The 22,588-nt window shown below is 35.0% G+C and overlaps 1 protein-coding gene and 1 pseudogene across 1 annotated transcript; one reads left to right on the forward strand and one right to left on the reverse strand.

The window, feature by feature from the left end:
- Positions 1-3,807: 3,807 nt before the first annotated feature.
- LOC133799453 (equilibrative nucleotide transporter 8-like) lies at positions 3,808-4,860 on the forward strand (annotated as a pseudogene).
- A 9,872-nt stretch (positions 4,861-14,732) lies between these two features.
- LOC133800741 (protein VERNALIZATION 3-like) lies at positions 14,733-17,495 on the reverse strand. Its single transcript, XM_062238773.1, has 4 exons — positions 17,185-17,495; positions 16,893-16,954; positions 15,628-15,668; positions 14,733-15,323 (listed from the first exon to the last, which is right to left on the reverse strand). The coding sequence occupies exons 1-4, from the start codon at positions 17,386-17,388 to the stop codon at positions 15,097-15,099; spliced, it is 534 nt and encodes a 177-aa protein (XP_062094757.1). The 5' UTR covers positions 17,389-17,495; the 3' UTR covers positions 14,733-15,096.
- Positions 17,496-22,588: the final 5,093 nt, after the last annotated feature.

A 22,588-nucleotide genomic window follows, 5' to 3' on the forward strand; every position in this document is an offset into this window, starting at 1 on the left:
TGCTGATATCGATTAGATCTAATCTTCATTCAGCCCTGCGTTCAGGACGCTTATGCCATTTCTGACTCCTAGGTCAGTGATACACGACCAATGCCGTCCCTGACTAATTAGTGCCATACACAATAAACAACGTCCACTAGCATTTAATATGCAATCCATGTCCACATTTATCAACCAACATGCCTCAACAACACTCATGCATGTCATATACACAAGGTACAGTTTTCTTACCTCAGGTTCGAGCGAGAAATATAATAAGAATGACTCCTGAGAACGATCAACCTTTTGGTTCCTTAGCGGTTACCTAATCACAACCAATTATAACCTCCATTAATGAAAATCAACATTGAAAGGTTCTTAACCTAAACACCACTCTCGGGACCTCGAAACATGCCCACACGGTGAGTAGATTCGATCCCGAGCCTTAAGAATTAAAACCCCAAGCCAAAAACCCTTAAAAACACTCAAAACGGGATTCTGAAGGAACAGAGCAGCGCTACAGCGCTGCTCCCTAGCACCCCAGCGCTATTCTCAGAACCCCCAAAAAGCCCAAATGAATCCTGTGTAGCGCTACAGCGCCCTAGGGTGGGCGCTGTAGCGCTACCCCCAGACTGAAACTCCCCTGAAATTTTCTTCTTCGACTCCTTCGATTCCAACCTGTTTCCAATGCTTCCAAATCCCATTTTTGGTGCCAAATGAACCCAAAAACCATCCTAACATACCCCAAACATCACAACCATAAGTACCCTAGCCAAATCTCCCAACAAAACCAAGTATTCAACCTAGAAATCACAACAGAAAACTAGAACCAAAACAGGGCAAACCAGAAAATTCAATGGCTAGAAACTTACCCCATGCTCAGCTTATGATGCTCTTCAATGGAGGAACACTCTCCCAAACTCCCAAGGCTTACTTCCCAAGCTTGAATCCTCAAGAATGGTTCAAAAATCACAAAGAACACTGAAGGAGAAAAGGTACGGGAAGGCTCTTGAAGATGCTTTATTTTTCTACTTCTTTTACAGCCTAAAATGGTTTATATCAATCCTAGGGGTGAAAAGACCAAAATACCCCTAGGTCAATTAAAGGTTTCTAAAGGCTCCCAAGGGCAAAATTGGTATTTCCCACTTATCTCGTTAATCATAATTAACACTCTCCAATTCCTGCTATTCTCGATAATCTCAAACACCAATAATTTATATCCTGTTACCATTTAATTCCCGGCAACGTACTAATCATTAAAATCACCCCGAGACTTATCCCGAGCCCCGAACTTAAACCTGCTATGACTAGACCGCTAATTAATATTCCATGGTCATCTCATGCCGAATAGCTTGAACGGACCCACATTATAATGTGGTCTCAACAATATATCACCGACATGCATACAAATATACAATTATGCCATCAACGGGCCAAATTACCAAAACATCATAATAAACAAATGTGGACCCACATGCATGCATTTAACATCATATTATAATATAATTCTCATAAACATGCATATTACCAATTAATGGCTTATTTAAACAAGTATGGCCCTCCCGGCCTACTAATCCCGCCGTTAAACCGCACTAGGGATTCCGAGGCATTACAACAAATGTAACTCAAAATATAAAGAGCAGCACATTAAAAACAGAAAGCAACCTATTATAAATTTTAGAGCTAATTTGGACAATTGGAAATCTATCAAATTACTCTTGAATAAAGAAACAAAAAACCACTCCCACCCAAAGCTAAGTGAATACCAATAAAAGATCAATATCAACAACAAAAAACTTGGCAAACCTCATCCCAACTAGCACAGTTCCAGGAGCTGCAAAAATAGCTCATATATATAATAAAAAATAAGAGTTCAGGTTCGGTGTAATATTGATTGAAATAAGAAGCAGCTCCAACTTTTCTTAGAGGTAATGTCTAGAAAATATGTATCAAGCAACCCATTGACTCGATGTACTTACGAATAAATTATAAGAATAGGCTTGATACCAAATCCACCCAACACAAAATGCTATTGCAATAGTTAACCTTCATCTAAATAAATTGTGCATAAAAAATTCTCTTAAATTTGTTTTTTTTTAAAAAAAGAAGTTATTAGCATAAATACACACCAAGGTTTTGTTGTTTGACAATCTAATACCTAAAAAAGAAAATTGCAAAAAAATTCTTGAGTTTAATAAAGTGTAGCAATTTAAGACCTTATTGTGATTTTTTTTTAAAAAATCATAGTTTTTAAATGAATTTTCTTTTTATTTTCCTATACACTAATAGCTAGAAATTTTTTGAGGGTGTAATTAATACAAGGAAATACCAATTTTGTCCTTATAAACTACGATTTTTGTTTAAAAAATTAATAGTAAGGACTTGATTGATACTGTTTTTAAAACTGAAAAGATTTTATTGCAAAAGAAAAATCTCAAGGATCAGCTGCCAACAAATAAAAATTTATGTGGTACTTATATTCAAAACCCATAACTCAGCTAAAGGAAGTAATATTTATATTTAGATATATTTACAAAATTAGATGAACTGCAAAAAAAAAAAAATAACACAAGGGAATGTCCTTCATAAACTATCAACTCACTACCTTTTCTACAGATTTTAAGTTTAAAATAATAAGCAAGTAACAAAATTAATGCAATCATTATAGCTGCACACAAGAACACAACAAAAGTATAACTGAGCAATGCTGATATGTTGCAATCTGGTGATGAAAGAACAGAATTAAAAAGTTGCTCCTTATCCAGATCCCAAATCATGATGCGAGGAACCTCACCAGAAGCATACTAGCAACAAGACATCAAATAAATTAGTTAAATGCCCATTACTGACTATAAACATTATGAGTGTCAGCCCTAATATTATATTTCATTAAGAATCAAATTACCAGATATCCAGATTGTTGTTGCCAATCTACAACAGCATTCAAGCTTCAAATGCCCGGTTTATAACCCTGAATTGAAGAGAAATTAGTAACAAGTTTCTGCTCATCCTTCGATGCATAATCTTTCCAAATCCGAATATTTCCATCACCTGGATCATGCATGGACAGAAAGTTAAACTCCAGGGAGCTGAACTGATAACAGCTACGTGCCCAAAAAGTATGAGAAAACTAGGCGGCAGTCTAGTATCTTACATGAAGCTGCAAGAAGTAAGTTGTCATCTAGCTCATTCAAAAGGGAGAGCTTAGAAAATCACGTGTAAACTTTATGGCATAACAGTATTTATATATATATATATATATTTGCCATTTTAAATCACATTTCTTTTTGTGAAGTGGTAAAGTTTTTTGAAGATTAAGGAAAACGTATGCCACCCAGCTTAGCTTATAGCTTATAGCTTACCCCATGTGTAGCAGCATAACATTAAAGGGTACCTCTCTGTTAATAAGGCCCATCCATTTTTGTTCCCACTTGGCATAAATCTTCCATATTCATAAATCACATTTGATTCTGAACTCAGCCCATCAATCAAATTGATGAACCAAGAAATTAGAGCCATCCAGCTGCCCATATGTTGGCTCTAGTTTGCTTCAGTCATGGTTGGTCTTATAGTGACTTATCTGCCTTTAAAGTGCAAGAATGTGCATAAAAATTGTAAGCCATAGATTTTGGCTAGCCTACTAATTAGCCTCGCCACTCCAACTAGCCAAAGTCTTCTAGAATGAAGCTTGAATATACTTCTCTTGTCAACTATATATATCATTTCCCAATTCTTGAGTTCCCCCCTTCCATAAATGACGTTTTAAGGTCCAACCAAGACTGCTAAAACATCCTAAATTGAAAAAAGAAAGGAAAAAGTAGAGTAAGAATGATTAATGTTAAGACTCCTACAGACCAACCTGAGCCAAGAGACACTTACAAGATTGCTTACATTATTCACTTCTTGCTTGGTGCTGGAAATTTACTTCCTTGGAATGCTTTTATCACAGGTGTTGACTACTTTGGCTTTCTCTATCCAAACAGACATGTTGTGAAGGTTTTCTCTGTGGCTTACATGAGTTGTTCAATATTAGTTCTGGTTCTGATGCTAATTTGGGGTAGCTGTTATGGGAAATTGAGTTCAAGGCTAACACTCAACTTGGGATTTTCTATGTTTGTTCTCTCTTTAATGGTGGCTCCGCTGATAGACTAGGTGTGGTGCATAGAATCAAGTGAGAAAACCTATGGTGTAACAGTTGCTTCAGTCGCAATTTGCAGTATAGCCGATCGTTTAGTTGGTGGAAGCTTGATGGGATCAGCTGGAAGGCTTCCAAAATAGTACATGCAAGCTGTTTTTGCTGGAACTGCTTCTTCAGGTAGTGCCTGCATTCATACTTTTTTATACTTGTTACTTGTTTTGCCCTTCTTATTCAACACAGATAATGTTTTAAATTGTTATATCAGCAGATGAAAACTTAAAATATATGATTAAGCATGCTATATATGCTAGGTGATCTTAAAAGTTGACCAAGTATGTACACAACTGTCTTTGTTAAGTTATGGAAGACATTGACCCTATAATATAAAAAATGAGAATTAATAGATTCTTATGGCACTGTGGATTATTCTGCAATTTAAGCTTATGGTACTGGCATCTTTTCATTCAAATACTAAAATTGATTTAGCAAACAAATGAAAAAAGGTGGTGTGAATTTTTTTATTGAAGGAAACTGAAGTCCCAATGGTGGTTCTGACCTTCATGCCCAGTCTTACCAATGGTTACTTAACAAGTGTCATGATGATATTGGTCCCTAAGTCTGTTCCAGTTACAGATGCAGAACTATTTGTAATTGTTATGGTTGTATTCCTAGGACTTGGGTGGGTTGGTGGTTCAGCTCTTGGCTGGTTCTGGATTATACTTTGTTGTTATGTAAACTTATGAAATCAATGATTTTAGTTGAAATAGATAATAGCTAGACAAAGTTTTCTCTGATGAGAACAGAGTAGTCTAATATTATGCAGCAGCCATTTTTAGACTTGGATTCACTTGTGTCAAATGATATCATAACATTCTAGCAAAGATTACACATATAGTTAACAATGTAAAATCCAGTAAGACAACTTTTAACTGAGGCAAACCTCTTTTACAAGTTCTTTGGCACCACTCATCTATGGCTCTCTTAAAAATATTTCCAAAAATACTAATCAACACATAGGAAAGAGGTCATGGAAAAATAGTCCAAATCTGGAAAACTTTTCTCACCCACCAAATAAACAAAAGGAGCAAAAATTATTGGCCATAACCAACTGCATAACAATTCAATTTGAGTTAAGATGTTCAACCATATGTTGTTAAAACCGAGATTGCAATTCATTTGGCCAACAAAAATAAATCTTAAAACAAAACTGTGAGAAAGAGAGTAACAAATTGGTTCTACCTCTTTTATTCATCCTTACATTATTTTACAAGATGAAACCATAGCTAAACTATTATACAACTGATCATGAACAAAGGGAGAAAGCTTAAGAAGCAGCAGCTATAGGAGTTTAAATATGTGACTTCTCAATGTATACTATATGAATAACATTGTATTTCTAATATTTAGTTCTAAGACCACAATATCGTAAAAACATGGATGAGTATTTACCTTGGGATGCAGCAAGTCCATTCTTGAAGAAACACTAACAACTTCCTCATGAAGCTTATCATTGGTAGGAGGTTCAACCTCTTGTCTTCCTCCATTAAAACAGAGCACAACTTTTCTTTATGACATTAAAACAAAAATAAACATGTAAGAATGATAACATAGGGATAATTAATGGGTTGGTTCACTAAAAGTAAGTTTCTTAATCAATGATTCCTCCTAGTTGAATCTAAATCTAAAGTTTTAAAATAAACAAAACAAAAAAATACACAAAATTTATTCAAATTGATATAAATAAACTCAAGGCACGCAACTCTGGAATTCAATTGAAAAAACATAATATAAAGAATGTGACAATAACAAAGTTCCTTTAAATCAAAGAATGATTATTGAAAAAAATAAAATAAGAAAAAGAGATCATGCAAGGTTATTTGATATGTGTCCACATCAAAAGAATATAGATATATAATGCAACATTAAAGAATATATATGTAGTTATTTGATACTTGTCCACCAATGCCCACCAATGAAAATGTATTTCAATTTATGCACTTACCAATTATTAATACATAGAATATTATTTCGAAAGGAAATTAATGACATACAATAAATTTATACTATCAAGATAATCCAAACTAAGTCTAACAAAAATGACGAGAGAAAGAAATTCAAGATAAACATCTATTCTAATTTTTATTTAGAACATAAAATTTTGAGTAAGATGTACATTAAAGCTTAAGGCCACATATAAAGGGATAAAGATGCTAGAGACTTAAAGGAAAAGAGAGTTTCTCACTCATCTAATAACTAAAGAGCATATGAGTAGAATCAACCTATTTAACAAATTAAACCAGCATTGGGCAACCAATTATCATCAAAATCAAAGCTTCCCATGGACTCCACCAATAAAAAAAAGCATGCATAATAATTGTGCTTCGTAATAAATATACAACTAAAGTAAATCATCAAATTGAATAGTTTCAGTTTCACAAATATGTAATACAACAGAGTAACAAATTTTACTGAACCATATAAATTAGATATGCATTTATATAGCGTTGACAAGATTTTCCTCAAAAATAAAAATGAGCTGAAGTTAATTTCTCAGCTATAATGAGAAAAGAAAGATACCCAAGAGCACAAAACTTTGTGTGGCAAGCATCTGCATGTAGAAATTACACCTCACTACACAAATCTAGGAGCACCCTATAATCAATCACTAGCAATAAAGTTACATGCCACTCAAAGATTTATAAGATACGAGTATAGCAGAAAAACTTTTAGAGAGAAATTTATAGAGAAAATACCATGTTTGATAACATAATATCATAATTGACCATCAACGAGCCTCTGTCTCATCTAGCCTCCTCTTTCATTAGATTTAATTCACAAATCAATCAATACACAAATAAAATAAAACATATACCCACCAAAATCAAATATTGTTCAATATTGTACATTATTAAAAATATATAAGTCTTAAACACATCATTTATTCCCCTAAAAACACTAATTCCTACAATTTATATATCAAATTGGCCATGGAAAGCTCTAGCAATTTATAAAATAAATACTAAAAAAGAGAGGACAAAACAATAATGAACATACCCATTCAAGTAAAAGAAAAATGGACAAAAAGAAAGAATTATATAATAAAGAAATGCTGCAATTAAAAAACAGAAACTAACTAATTAATGAAAGATAAATAATATTTTTGCCTTTCTAATATCAAATATATATGTAATGTTGATCTTAGTACCATGTGTATGAGCTCCAAAAAAATGATCAGAGCTTATTCACTTCAATTGCTCTCAGGTGGAACACAGATACCCTTCAATTGCTTATCCACTTAATCATTCCAGTCAAGCATATCATTTATAGTATTTTGCCTCTAAAACTAGAAGGATTGAATATAAAAGGAAAAATAGAAAGACCTAGTAAAATCATAAGAAACGTTATATTACAAGGATCGAATCAATCTGTATTTAATTATTAACTGCAACTTAATACTAATCATGTTACTCACATTAGTAAATGATTTCGTCTTTAATCAGTAATATTACTATACATCAGCATTAGATACTAAGAAAAGCAAAATTATTGAGAATCAGTTCTCAAGATTTTTAGTCCCAATTAAAAAAAAAACTAAAATTGTTAGCCTAAACATAGAGAGATAATCGAAAGCTCCATCTAGTTAAATTCAGATTCCAAACTTCTAACCCCAAAACTAATAGCCTAAACATAGAAATACAATCGGTCCAGTCAAATTCACAATGCACAAATCTAAGCCTAAAGAAAACCCTAAACATTGCATCAATTCCCAAATCAATTTCTGAGTATGAAAAATTGAACAACTGTGAGAATAGAAAATTATTGAGAATCAGTTCTCAAGATTTTTAGTCCCAATTAAAAAATAAACTAAAATTGTTAGCCTAAACATAGAGAGATAATTGAAAGCTCCATCTAGTTAAATTCAGATTCCAGACTTCTAACCCCAAAACTAATAGCCTAAACATAGAAATACAATCGGTCTAGTCAAATTCACAATGCACAAATCTAAGCCTAAAGAAAACCCTAAACATTGCATCGATTCCCAAATCAATTTCTGAGTATGAAAAATTGAACAACTGTGAGAATAGAAATTTTAAATTAAGACGAGAAAGGGAATTGAAACGAACCAGATGCAGTAGCCATGGTTTCTCTTCGCAAAAAAGTATCGAGCTCGAAGGTAGCTAAGAATTCGGGTTGATGATTTATGAGCTTTTACAATGAAAGAGGTTGATGCGTAAAATATGGGACAAACGAAGGCGTCATCGAGTTCAGAGTGAAAATGAGAGTCAAAGAAGCCGATGAGGCGGAGCCGCAGAGATTGAGCCGAAGAGAAGTCGCGTCTCTGCTGCCGTCGACGAAGCAGAACTCCTATATCGCCTTCGAATGTGGTGTAGCCTTCTCATTTTTCTTTGAATCATTGTTTACAAGTATTTGAAATGGGATTTATCTTTCGTGAAGGGGAGTGAGAGACCGAGAGAGATGGGTCTCAGAGAAAGATGAAGTATGTAGCGAAAGTTAAATAAAATGATAAATAAATCTTTTATACTTGGCGGAAAAAGAAGTAAAAAAGTAAACATATGGCGCCCAAAATTGAGTCAACCCGCTTATAATTTTAAGACATGTAGCATAATACTTTTTCATTACTGTTAGAATTTAATGGTGTGGTAGTCCTATTTTATTGTAGTGACCCGCCTATCCTAAGTAGGTATCAATCAAAGAGCTCTATCACCTTGATCAATTTCATTCATGTAGGGGATTGTTGGAAAAATTGAGTGAATAAGAAATTGATGTCTAAAATGATAATGATTCAGCGAATCACTTTGATTGAAGATGATATTATCTCAATATTGTGTGATTTATTCAGATTGATTTTGGCAAATCACTTTGGTCAAAATTGAGATATCAGAATATTGTGTGATTAATTCTGATTGACTGTCATAAAATCACTTTAGGTAACAACTGATATTACCATAATAAGTGTGATTAATTCTAGTTGATTATTAGAAAATCACTTTGGGTAATTACTGATATTACCAAAATAAGTGTGATTAATTCTTATTGATTTTCAGGAATTAAGATTCCAGATTTGTTGGATATTTGGACATTAATGTACTTGATTCACACACATTTTCAACTCTCCATGAAACCTATAAAAGGAGGCTTCTCCTCTGTTGTGATCGGATCAACAATAACAATCAAGATACTTCAACTCAATGAGCTATGTTCAATAACAGTAACAACATGAAACTATGGACACACTGAGATGAATATGAATGATAGAACTTTATTGATAATATTATGACTTTCAAGTACAAGAGAGTATATACAAGGCTTAGAGAAAAATGAACTGAACAAGGCAACCAAAACAGAATGAATGAATAGCCTATATATACACTTCGGACTAATAACAGTAAAAATAAACTTCTAACTAAAATAACTATCAATTAACAGTACATGTGATGTGGCATGATTTAGATCACTTCTCAACAAAATCCTCCTTGATCTTGATTATGCCACTGATGGAATCAACACAGAAGTTGATTTGCAAAATTAGATTTGGAGGAGTTTTAACCACAACCCTTTAGGAGCATGAGTTCTAGACAGTGCTTAAATTTTACTTGAGTCACTGTCTTGGTAAACATGTCTGCAGGGTTGTGGTTTGTGTGAATTTTCTTGACTTGAACCTCTTGTCTTGAGATCACATCCCTAATGAAATGCATCTTGATGTCAATATGTTTTGACCTTTCATGAAACATGGGATTTTTCATTAGGTGTAGGGCACTTTGATTGTCACAAAAAACAGTGATATCCTCTGACTTGAACCCCATCTCTGTTGCCAAACCTTTCAGCCAAACAGCTTCCTTGATTGCCTCAGTAGTTGCCATGTACTCAGCTTCTGTTGATGATAGTGCCACTACCTTTTGTAGATTTGACTTCCAGCTTACACATCCTCCTTTCATTGTAAACACATACCCTGTTAAGGATCTTCTAGTGTCTATACAGCCTGCATAGTCTGAGTGCACATAGCCAGCTACCTCTGTTTGTGTCCTGTACTTGGAGCTGTAAGTTAGGCCTAGATCAAGTGTCCCTGCAATGTATCTCATTATCCACTTAAGAGCGCACCAGTGCTCTTCTTCAGGGTCTGCAATGAACCGGCTCACAATGCTCATTGCGTATGCTATTTCTGGCCTTGTGCAGACCATAGCATACATTAAGCTCCCAACCCCACTGGCATAGGGTATTGAATCCATTATGGCTCTTTCTTGTTCTGTCTTTGGAGACTGGTCTTTGGACAGCTTGAAATGAGCAGCTAAGGGAGTTAATACTGGTTTGGATTTGTCCATATTAAACTTCTGGAGTACCTTTCTCAGATAGCTTTCTTGGGTTAGCATCAATGTTTCTGGTCTGCTTCTTTTGATCTCAATGCCTAGTATTTTCTGAGCCTTGCCCAGATCTTTCATCTCGAATTCAGACTTCAATAACAGCTTCATATCACCAATTTCACTCTTGCTTTTCCCTATTATTAGTATGTCATCTACATAGAGAAGTAAATAGAGTGTACTGTTGAAGTAAACACAGGGATCATAGGCACTTTTGGTGAAGCCACTTCTCATCATAAACTCATCAAATCTCAGGTTCCACTGTCTAGGAGCCTGCTTCAAGCCATAGAGGGATTTCTGTAAAAGGCATACCTTGTTCTTGTCATCTTCAAAACCTTCAGGCATTCTCATATAAATTTTCTCATCTAACTTTCCATGGAGAAATGCAGTCTTGACATCCATTTGCTCAATCTCTAGGTCTTCAGTAGCTGCTTTGGACATAATGGCTCTAATTGAGGCTTGTTTCACAACTGGTGAGAAGATTTCATTGAAATCTACTCCTTCTCTTTGGGTGAATCCTCTGGCCACAAGTCTGGCCTTGAATCTTCTGTACTCATCACCTGGTAGCCCTTCCTTTACTCTGAATATCCATTTACAGCTTACAAGTTTGCACCCTTCTGGTTTTCTCACAACAGTCCAGGTATTGTTTTTTAAAAGTGACTGTTTCTCTTCATCAATGGCCTGTAGCCACTTTGCTCTATCCTTGCTGTTTATGGCTTCCTCATAAGTAGCTGGTTCTGAGTTTTCAACATCACTAGCAATGGTTAGAGCATAGGCAATGTAGTCAGCAAAACCATACCTGGCTGGTGCCCTTGTTTCTCTTCTATGTCTGTCTCTGGCCAGTTGGTAGTTGTCGAGAGAGCCTTCTTGTGTCTGATCATCTTCACCAACTGGTTCTAAGTTGCATTCCTGAGTTGGTTTTTCCCCATCTGATTTCATCTCCACTTGAACCTATTTTGCTTCTAAAGCAGGTTCAGATCTATCTCCATGTTTCATAGCCATCACCTTCTCATTAAAAACCACATCCCTGCTCACTATGCACTTCTTGAACCCATCTTCTAAGCACCATAGCTTGTATCCTTTAACACCATCAGGATACCCCATAAACATGCATTTAATTGCTCTAGGCTGCAACTTGTCTTGTCTGACATGAGCATATGCAGTGCAACCAAAAATCCTCAAATTGTCTACATTTGGTGCTTGACCTGTCCACATCTCTTGAGGAGTTTTGAACTTGATTACTGTAGATGGACTTCTGTTAATCAAGTAGCAAGCTGTTTTGACAGCTTCTCCCCAAAACTTTCTCTCCAAACCAGCTCCTTTCAGCATGCATCTTACTCTCTCTATGAGAGTTCTGTTCATTCTCTCAGCTAATCCGTTCTGCTGAGGTGTTCTAGGAGCTGATTTGTGTCTTCCAATTCCAGCCTCTCTGCAAAAATCTGAGAATTCATTTGAACAGAATTCTAAACCATTGTCTGTCCTTAATTTCTTGATTCTCTTTCCAGTCTGATTTTCCACCAAAGTCTTCCAGTCTTTAAATGTCTTGAAGGCCTCATCTTTTTATTTCAGCAAATGTATCCAAACCTTCCTTGAGTAATCATCAAATATACTCAAAAAATAGTTTGCTCCTCCTAAACTTGACACCTTGGAAGGACCCCAGAGATCTGCGTGAATGTATCCCAGTGGTTCCCTGGTATTGTGTATGCCAGATTTGAACTTCAATCTACAACTTTTGCCATACACACATTCCTCACAGAATTCAAGTTCACCACTTAGTTTGCCTTTGAGAATGCCTTGTCTTTCCAATTCAGTTAGACCCCTTTGACTAACATGACCAAGTCTTAGGTGCCATAATCTTGTTTTGTCAAGTTCTTGTTCTGATGTAACAGTGTTAACACAACCAGTTACTGTTTCACCATTCAAGAAATAAAGACCATTTCTGAATTCTCCTTTCATAACTACAACTGACCCTTTCATCACCTTCAAGAACTTGTCATCAATTTTAACAGTACAACCTCTCTCAGTCAAGACTCCAATTGACAGCAAGTTTCTCTTGAGATCAGGGACATACCTCACATTTTTCACCTTTCGTTTAACACCATCATGCAGCTTGAAAATGATAGTGCCAATCCCGTAAATAGTACATGCCTTGTTGTCCCCAAGGAGTACAGTTCCACCATTCTTTTCCTCTAGATCACAGAACAGATCCTTGTTAGGACACATGTGGAATGAGCATCCGAAATCAAGAACCCAATCATGACCAGAATCCATATTTGAGGCCACTAATACTTCTGCGGATTCATAGCCATCAGTTACTATGTCAGCTTCTCCTCTTCCTTTGTTCTTGTAATTTTCTTTTTTGAGTTTGGCTTTCAAAGCCAAGCATTCATCTCTGAAATGGCCCTCCTTCTTACAGTAGTAGCATTTCTTGTCTGTAATGCCTCTAGGATCACCTTTAGAATTGGATTTTGGCTTCTGATTCCCTTTGTAACTTCCCTTCTGATTCTTGTGTTCTCTGTTCTGTGATTTTCCTCTGACAAATAACCCTTCACCATTTTCATCTTGCTTGCCTTCTGTTCTCTTCTGTATCTCCTTAGAGTTCAATGCAGCCTTCACTTCAGACATGGTCAGGGTCTCCTTGCCATAGAGCATTGTATCAACAAAGTGCTCATAAGATCTCGGCAGAGAGCTTAGTAGAATGATTGCCTGATCTTCTTCTTCCATCTTCACACCAATATTGCAGAGATCGAGTATGATTTTGTTAAAATCATCTAAGTGTTTTCTCAGGTCCTTATTCTCATCCATCTTGAGAGTATACATCTTCTTCTTCAAGTATAGCTTATTAGCCAGGGACTTCTTCATGTATATGGAACTGAGTTTGTTCCATAATCCCAATGCCTTGTCTTCACTTGAGACTTATCTCAAGACTTCATCACCTAAACTGAGAAGGTTAGCACTATGTGCTTTGGTTTCAATTTCCTTCAGTTTCTTCTTGTCTTCTCCAATCTCCTTCATGGCTTCTTCATCAATGGCTTCCGAAATCCCATTGTGTACCAGTAGAGCCTTCATCTTGATTCTCCATAACCCGAAATCATTGGTTCCATTGAACTTCTCAATCTCAAACTTCGCAGCGGACATCTTCTTGGTGATTCTTGAACCTTCGAACTTGAATCTTGATTTTGCTGAACCTGGCTTCTGGTACCAGTTGTTGTGATCGGATCAACAATAACAATCAAGATACTTCAACTCAATGAGCTATGTTCAATCACAGTAACAACATGAAACTATGGACACACTGAGATGAATATGAATGATAGAACTTTATTGATAATATTCTGACTTTCAAGTACAAGAGAGTATATACAAGGCTTAGAGAAAAATGAACTGAACAAGGCAACCAAAACAGAATGAATGAATAGCCTATATATACACTTCGGACTAATAACAGTAAAAATAAACTTCTAACTGAAATAACTATCAATTAACAGTACATGTGATGTGGCATGATTTAGATCACTTCTCAACATCCTCTAATTCTAGGACACACAGATACAGAGTATCACACACTTAGTTTTTTTCTCTCTTCAGTCTCTGTAGTATTTTTTGGTGATAGAGGGAAGGTTTGTTTCGAGTTCGCCTAAGCAGACGCGGTGATGTTTCCATCCTGCTTGATAACTGTTATATCCTGGGAAGTGGTTGCTCATGAATCCTCTAGCACCGTTCAAGTAGAGGGGGTAAATCTGCTTTAAGAAAAGCGTGTTTTGCGTGCCTCAGCATTGATTTATTCTTTGTACTGTGCTTTTTGTATTTTCAGTCTTCAATTAAATATATTAATATATATATTTTCTTCTTCTCCACTATATTATTTCTAAGAACTTATATACAAATAATTTATTTTTTGCTTTGATAATTTTACAAGAAAAGATTGATTCACTTTGCATATTGGATATGCATTCTAGTAAGAAATTCTCAAGATTGAAAAAACTATCACTGATCTAGCACAAAAAAAAAATGGTTGAGACAAGAAGGAACAACGTTTATCTTTCATGTGACATTGTCATTTTACATATAGTTATTATTTTCTATGAATTTTATAAAGAATAAATACGTGTTAATTTGATTAGGGAAAATCTACTTATTTATATATATTGAGAAAGATATATTTAATAATTTTGATGAGAACACACAAACATGCATATATATTAAATATGGAGATAAGATAAAGGTAAGCATGTACATATGTAATAAGAGTTGAGTACTATTCCAATGTATCTCATATTACGTATATATAATTAGCAAGGTAAGTATATATTTATACGTACCAGCTGAGTTACGTACAATATAAAGATACAAACATTACAGTATACAAACACAGACACATACTATTTCTTCCCATCTTATTCTATTATATAAAGCTAGCTTATTAAATAACTTTAATCAATAAAAAGCCGATCATTCAGAGTCATCATATATATATATAAATATTAGATCTAATATATATATATGCTTTTATTTTTGTTTTTGTTTTTCAATATATGTATACATATACGTATATTATTGATGATGGGATGGGATGGGATGGGATTGGATGAGATGTATGATCTATGTGGGCCTCCTGCCCCCAGAGCCAGTCTCCCTTTGGCAGTTGTAATAAAGGGCAGCAACAGGCAAACCAAGGTTATAAAGCTCAGCAAAGTCTTTGGTGTTGAAGTTCTGACGCCACCCCGGCGCGAACACAGTTTGCCTTCCCAATTGCCGGAACAACACAAACACATACCTATGAATCCCCGCCGTCGGCCTTGGGCTCTCGTAGCACACAACCTCTTGTCCTACATAATATATTCATATTTATAGTGGCTAGTTCAGTAGTGCACCCGGCCCCTTCATGTTGGCTCAGGGTTCAAATCCCACTAACTACTCCCCATTTAACCTGGGATTTACCCCAACTCCAGCATTTATCTTGTACATGAACCAATCCAATTTCTTCCATGTTGTTCATTAATTATATATTGTCATTCAATATCGAAACTATAGCTTTATAATCACCAGGTTCATCAATTTCTAAAATCGACCGTACGTATTAAGTAGTATTTAACACATGGAAATAGAAAGAAAAAGGTACGAACGACTCACCGAAGCTTGGCCCGGTAGTTCCAGGAATATCGGTCACCAACCTGAAATTGAAATTGCCAAAACAAAACAAAAATTGTGTTCACTAAATTTGACATCCAATACAAAATGCTCTACTTTTACTATTAAATATATAATCGGCAGAGTAAATCATTTTGTATAAGTACATTAACCTTGTAAGCATTAACTGTGATTCTTAATTCTTATAAGTCAGTATGAAAAAATAACTTTTATTAAATCTCAAATTTAACATATATATATATATTATAATTATATACTATTAGGTCATAGTTCTATTTAAAGAGGGTTAATAGTTAGGCCCCATATACATACGAAAAATATGCTTAGTTTATATGAAGAGGTTTATTGTATTGATTGTTGCCGTAGACTATGACATATGACTTTGTCAAAACCTTTATAACTTGACGTGGCCATTTTAATGGTGGGGGCAAAGGGACATGCAGGATACACTGATTCCAGATATGACAGTCCCACGCAGCCTCATCTCTTCATCATTAAAATTCTCAATTTCCAAAGCACATTCTTCTCAGTTTTTATTCATATTATTCCTATATATCCATCCCATCGTCCATCTCAAAATCACAATTAATTTAGATCAATATAAATATATATATATTGATATAAATAGAGAGAGAGAGAGAGAGACGAAGCATCGATTAATATGTAGGTAGCAAATAAGAAAATGATTCATGATATATATCGTTTTTATTATGGTCTAATATATATTATATATACACATATATACGTACGTACGTACGTATGACTATGAAAGCAATAGTTTTTTTTCTTCTTCGTTTTTATGAATCTACGTCTACATGAAAATAATTAATTAATTTGAAAGAAATTAATTAGAAGGTATATATATATAAATATATATATGCACAGATTGAAAAAATCATCATCAAATTAAAATATATATTTATATATATATAATGTGATTTTGATTACGTTTTTATACAGGAAGAAAAATATATATGCGCACTTCGATTACTAACTCATCATCATCCGTCATCATGTACAATTTAGAGACTCAAAAATTAATATACACTTTCCTAATTAACTGAAGTCAAATATCTTGTACTTAATTATTAATAAAAACTGATCATGATAAAATCTCATAATCCATATATTATTCCACCCTTATTTCCGATGTACGTATAAATATATATAAATATATTGTGTTCCTGTAGGAGTATATATATATATATATAAATATAAAAGTATAAGAGACGAGAGTGTTATTATACCAATGCAGGTACTCCCTTAGATTGGGGTTACTGGGGCTAGGAGCATCCGGATCGACCATAACCTGTAATAAGTTTCAAGAGTGCTCAGTCATATATATATATATATATGTGTGTGTATATATATATATATGATTACATGATGATATGAAGAAACACGTACTTATATCTATATGTACGTACGTATGTAAAGAAGATCAATCACAGGTTATACATACGTAAATATATAGATATAGATATAAAGATATGAGAATGGAAGAATTATTAGAAGTATATAGAGATATATTATTCTTACCAAAGTGTAGAAGGTTCTTAGGTCATCCCCACCAATGTCGACTCGAGGTTGGTTGACAATTTGGGAAGGTTTAAGTTCACAACCATTGTTGACCTCTCTACTATTACCATAAAACACTTTAAGAGAGACCGACCTTGTAAAAGGGTCCAAAACATCTCCTATAATCCTACCAACCACAAGAGGGTCCCTGATATCTCTAGGCATAACTAACACGCTTTTAAATAATCTTAATTTAAAAGAAAATAAAAATTCCAACACAAAACAAAACTACCACTGCTACTCCACCTTAGAGATTGAATCCAAGTTTTTCGTGGTTCACATTCAAGAGGAGCGATATCTCTATTTATATGATCATTATTATACACTTTTTTTCGTTTTTTTTACCCAGTTATCTTCCTTTTTCTCACGTTAACATCCTTGCTAGATTCTGCTTTTTGTTTCGATTATTGACGATTCTTAGTAAAAAAAAAAATTGGGATGATGCCTTGTTCTTCTTTCAGACTAACTGTAAAGTAGTCAAGAAGTGGACCCATTTTTTATATTCGAGTTCATCAAGTTTAATGCAAATGTCGGTTCATAGCCACACCTTTTTATAATTTTAAAAAGTGGTACTCTTATCAAAATTTACTAAACACAAACTCTCTCTATACACCATAGCTAGATTCAAATCCCTTTCTTCTAATAAAGATATTATTCCATCTCATTTTTTAACTGAAATTAACTTAAATTTTTTATTTCCTTTTTGCTTTTTATGGTTTTCCTATTGTATTCTCTCTTTCATCAAATCACTCTTGATTCAAATTCCATGTCCTTATTTTCTCTTGTCATTTTCTGTTTCATCACCAAATAATTATATATCACCTCATTTAAAATGGTAAATACTATTTTGGACCCTTATATTTTGCAAAAATTACCGATTGGATCCTGTCTTTTGTTAAATAATAATATAGACCATGTGTTCTGTAAAATTGAACAAAATAATATCATTGGTCCAATTTTGGTCAAACTTTTTATGACAAAAATACCCTCAAATTTTTTAATTAATAAATTAAATTATATAAAATAAAACATTATTAAATTAAAAAGTAATAATTTTTTTTCATTAAATCAAAATTTAAAAAAAGTCTATTACTTAATAACAAATTTGACATGTACAAATATGAGAATCTACACAATAAAATCAGCCAGTATTCAAACTTTAATTTACCAACAACATCAAATCAACCAAACACATTCAAATCCTAAAAAATTGAATAAAAAAATAACAGATCTCGAAATGATTGGTTTCCTTGGCTTAGGGCTGAGCATCAGTCAGTTTGGGCGATTTTTTCATATTATTAAATCCAGAATTCGGTTTTCAGTTTGGACTGGTGCGGTCCAAAAACCAACTGACCAAACCAATTAAAGAAAAAAATCGACCGTTTTGGACTGCAGTTTGGTCGGTTAAAAGTTTATTTATTTTTTTTTAAAAAATTCCATAATTTTTTAGAAAGGTTTAATTAAAAAAAAAACTAAAAAATTTGGATTGTTGGAATCCATTTTTATGCTTTTTTAAAACATAAATACATATAACATAGTTACATTCACAAATTTAAAAGTTTGAAAACATAATTAAAAGTCCATAAGCATAACATAACCTACATATATTTATAATTTCGGTCGATTTCGGTTCAAACCGGTCGGTCCACATGGATTTTTCAAACCGACCGAACAGTGGTGGTTTACGCCATTAACGGTTTTTTCGGTGTTCGGTTTAATTGGTTTTGATTTTTTCGGTGTTCGGAAGGTCGGTGTATTCGATTTTTTTTGTTTTTCGGATTTTATGCTCAACCCTACCTAGGCTGTTATGATTCAATATTGTTCATTATCACCATCTCTTCATCTCATCATCACCGTGTACGTCCTCACCACTTGCAACCCAGAAAACCCATCTTTCTGCCTCTCACTGTCTCCCAGTTTACAACTAATCAGAGGAAAGAGCTTGAAAGACACACCATGATTTACAAGTACATGATGGCCTCTATTCCTATTCCACATCAATTACTTACACCCTTTACAATGAGCCCATCAAAATTTTCTTATTGCACTCTAATCGTAAAGTTTCTTCTGTTACTTTTGTTTGTTCATCTTTTATGCTTCAATGAAACCCATTTTTGTTCACCTCCTACTGTGCAAAATCGACAAGTTATTTGAAACTAACAATTGTTAAACGAAATGGGCTTGTTTTCTTGTATTTTTTTTAGGGGTAAAAAAGGGCTTTGGAGCTTGTGATGTTAAATATCTCGAATGAAGACCCGTGAAGATGTAGAAGAACAAATGGGAAGAAACAGAGGTGATCGACGTAAAGGGGCTTTGGAGCTTGGGATGTAAAATAGCTTGGATCAAGACCCGTGAAGATGTAGGAGAACAGAGATGGGAAGAAATCAAGGTGCTCGGTGTCCCCACTCACCCTGTCACTCAGATCGGCGCCCCAGTTGCCCCAACCTTCGTCCAAGCCCCATTTGAATCAGTGACCCCCAATCGCCCAGCCTTCGTTCTGGCCATGTTAAATCCAACATCCATGGTCGTCGAAGTCTTCGTCTCAACTCCGTCTAGCACCTAGGCAACCCAATTTAAGAAGAAGAAGAAAAAAAAGGAGAAGGTTTTGAAAAATTTATAATGCACGTTTCTATTTTAATTTTAGTTCATTTTAGTTTTGGTTAAGATTTATTTTAGTTTTATTTAGGATTTTAATTTTGTTTTTTTTAATTTTTATGTTTTCACATTAAAATATTATATTTTAAAGAAAAATACTAGTTTGGATCCTATATTTTGCCTGAATACTCGATCGGCCCCTATGTTTTGTTAAATGACAAATCAGACCCTGTGTTTTGTAAAATAAAACAAAATAGTACCATAAGTCTGATTTTGGTCAAACAATTTTTCAATATGACTAAAATACCCTCAAGTTTTTAAATTTATCTAATTAAAATCGAATTTTAAATCACATTTAAATAGTTTAAAATATTAATCATACATATATAATATAATTTAAAGTTAAAAATGAAATGCATATAGAAAACATAAATTATGGAATTAAAAAAACTTTAATTAGAAATATTATTATATGTATGAATGTTTTTGAGGAATTGGCCCAGTATTCATCTTTTTTCTTTGAAAATCCATATTCTAAATCTTCACAATTTAAGATTTCAAATCCAAAACTTCAAATCACAATGTCAGCCTCTTACAAAAATCATCATAAAAAATACACATAACATATACAAAAATTCAAAATCAAATATGAGATATATTCAAAGATAAAAAAAATTCATCCACCATTGTTGTGCCTTTTGGGCTTGGTAGCTTCGATCTCGCTACTCGAGTCTAGAAGCTTGGATCTCGATCATTTGACGATGACGTTTTGTTTAGAAGCCTGGAGCTGATGAAGATGTTTCCGAAGCTTCAAAAACCCAGATCTAGGCTTGGGTCTTCAACGGAGTTGCTGCCTTGGGTCTTCAATGGAGTTGCTACCTCGCATCGACTATGGAGATGCTGCCTTACATCGACCATGGAGCTGGGGGAAAGAACTTGCTTGAAGGGGGTGACGAACGATGTTTCAGATGACAAAGCTTAGGAGGAAGGGTGGAAGGTTTTGGTTAACGTAGGTGTTGACTGTGAATTTAGCCAACGACGTGAGAACGTCAACTACGACAACCTTCAAGAGAATTATAAACGACAACAGACAGTTTTTTATGAACGGAAGTAAATAACACAAGGTTTTTATAGTGGTTCAGCCCCGATGATCGGTAATAGCCTAATCCACTTAGAGATTTTATTACTATATTCACACTCAAGATCAGATGAACCTTGTCAACTGAGTTTCTTCAGTGTGAGATACTCCAGAATACAAAAATGGGTTTTTCTCAAGAACAACACACTTTCTCTCTCTAGAATACAGATTCACTCTCAATTTTGCAAAAAGTCCTTTTACGATCCTCCCAAGTCCCTATTTATAGACCTGGGTTCTCAACTGATATCCCCTTTTGATAGGGATATTCTATTATTTACCTAATATTTATATTACAAAATAAACGTTCAAAATATAACTGATCCCTAATTTCGAGTGAGGATTGAGTGATTCCCGGATGCTTGGACCAATTCTCACTGAAGTAGTTTCGGGCAGTTTGACGTAGCTTCTCATGCATGTTGACTATTCTTCAAGCTTTCAAGCTTTACGTAGGTCAAAGGTGGCATACGCATGGCTATCCTTGGACCAAAGGCCAACTACACTCGAGGTATACTTCTCCATTGTGTCCGATCGGACACAATGGTTGTCTTCTTTGGCTTAAGGTGGTTCAAACCATCTTATTTGACTCCTTCAATCAAGGTCCAATATGACCTTACACTTTGCACCTCGGACCAAGATGGTCCGAGCCATTTTCTTCCTAGCTTATCCTCGGACCAACATGGTCCAAGCGCTCCTGCAGGCGTCTTGCGCGATCGGGGGAGGTCATGTGCGATCGGGGGAGGCCTTGTGCGATCGGGGGAGGCCTTGTGCGATCGGGCATAATGCCCCTTGGACCTAAATGGTCCAAGCTTCCTTTGTTTAACCAAGGTCCGATCGGACCTTGGTCCTCTCTTTTCGGACCTAGGTGGTCCGAGCCACCACCTCTCCTTGGATCAAAATAGTCCAAGGTACCCACAAGACCACGTTCGATCGGGCACACACCCTTCTCCTTGGGCCAACTAGGTTTGAACCCCTTCGCTCAACCAAATGCTCGATCGGGCATTAGGCTTCTCTCCTCGGACCAAGGTGGTCTGAGCCACCATCTACTTATCCTTGACCTGAATGGTCGAAGGTACCTCCTATGTGTATGTTCGATCGACCACTATGTGGCTTTCCCCTTTTGAGTAAAACTTGAGCCTTATTCTTTTTGAACTCATTCGAGCCAAGCTTAACAAGAGGTCCCCTAAGCTTAGGTCCGATCGGACCTACTGTTTTTATATCTTGAACCAAAATTCATACCTCCCCTTCACTTTCTTGGACTTGGCACCAATTTAATTATATGGGTCTTTAAACTGAGGTCTAAGCCAAGCAACCCCCAGTCTAAATACTCTCTTCGATCGGGCGTATTTGGCTTGACTATCTGTCTCATTCCTTAACTGATGTATTGGGCCATCACCAAGCCAGATCACCCTACTAACTCATGCCACGTGTCCATTTCACCGCCACGTCATTCTTTTCAAATTTTTGGGATAACATTTGCCCCCCAAGTTTATTATATGATTTATTCACGTAATAAACTTTTTCTCCGGCTGACGTCATTATAAAAAATAATAACTGTTCATCTTCATGCAGCAGACCCACGATCACTGCAAAAATCCACCCATGATCGTGGAGGAAAGATAATCCCAGAATACC

The sequence above is a fragment of the Humulus lupulus genome, chromosome 9, assembly GCF_963169125.1.
Source record: "Humulus lupulus chromosome 9, drHumLupu1.1, whole genome shotgun sequence".
In the NCBI taxonomy this organism is placed as follows: Eukaryota; Viridiplantae; Streptophyta; class Magnoliopsida; order Rosales; family Cannabaceae; genus Humulus; species Humulus lupulus.

Bases quoted from the DNA above. Each gene is read 5' to 3' on its own strand.
- LOC133800741 (XM_062238773.1), bottom strand. From the start codon at position 17,388: ATGCCTAGAGATATCAGGGACCCTCTTGTGGTTGGTAGGATTATAGGA. The intron at 15,669-16,892 runs GTATAATAACAC...TTTCAATTTCAG, and splicing joins CTAAGGGAGTACCTGCATTG to GTTGGTGACCGATATTCCTG. The intron at 15,324-15,627 runs GTGAGTCGTTCG...TATATTATGTAG, and splicing joins AACTACCGGGCCAAGCTTCG to GACAAGAGGTTGTGTGCTAC.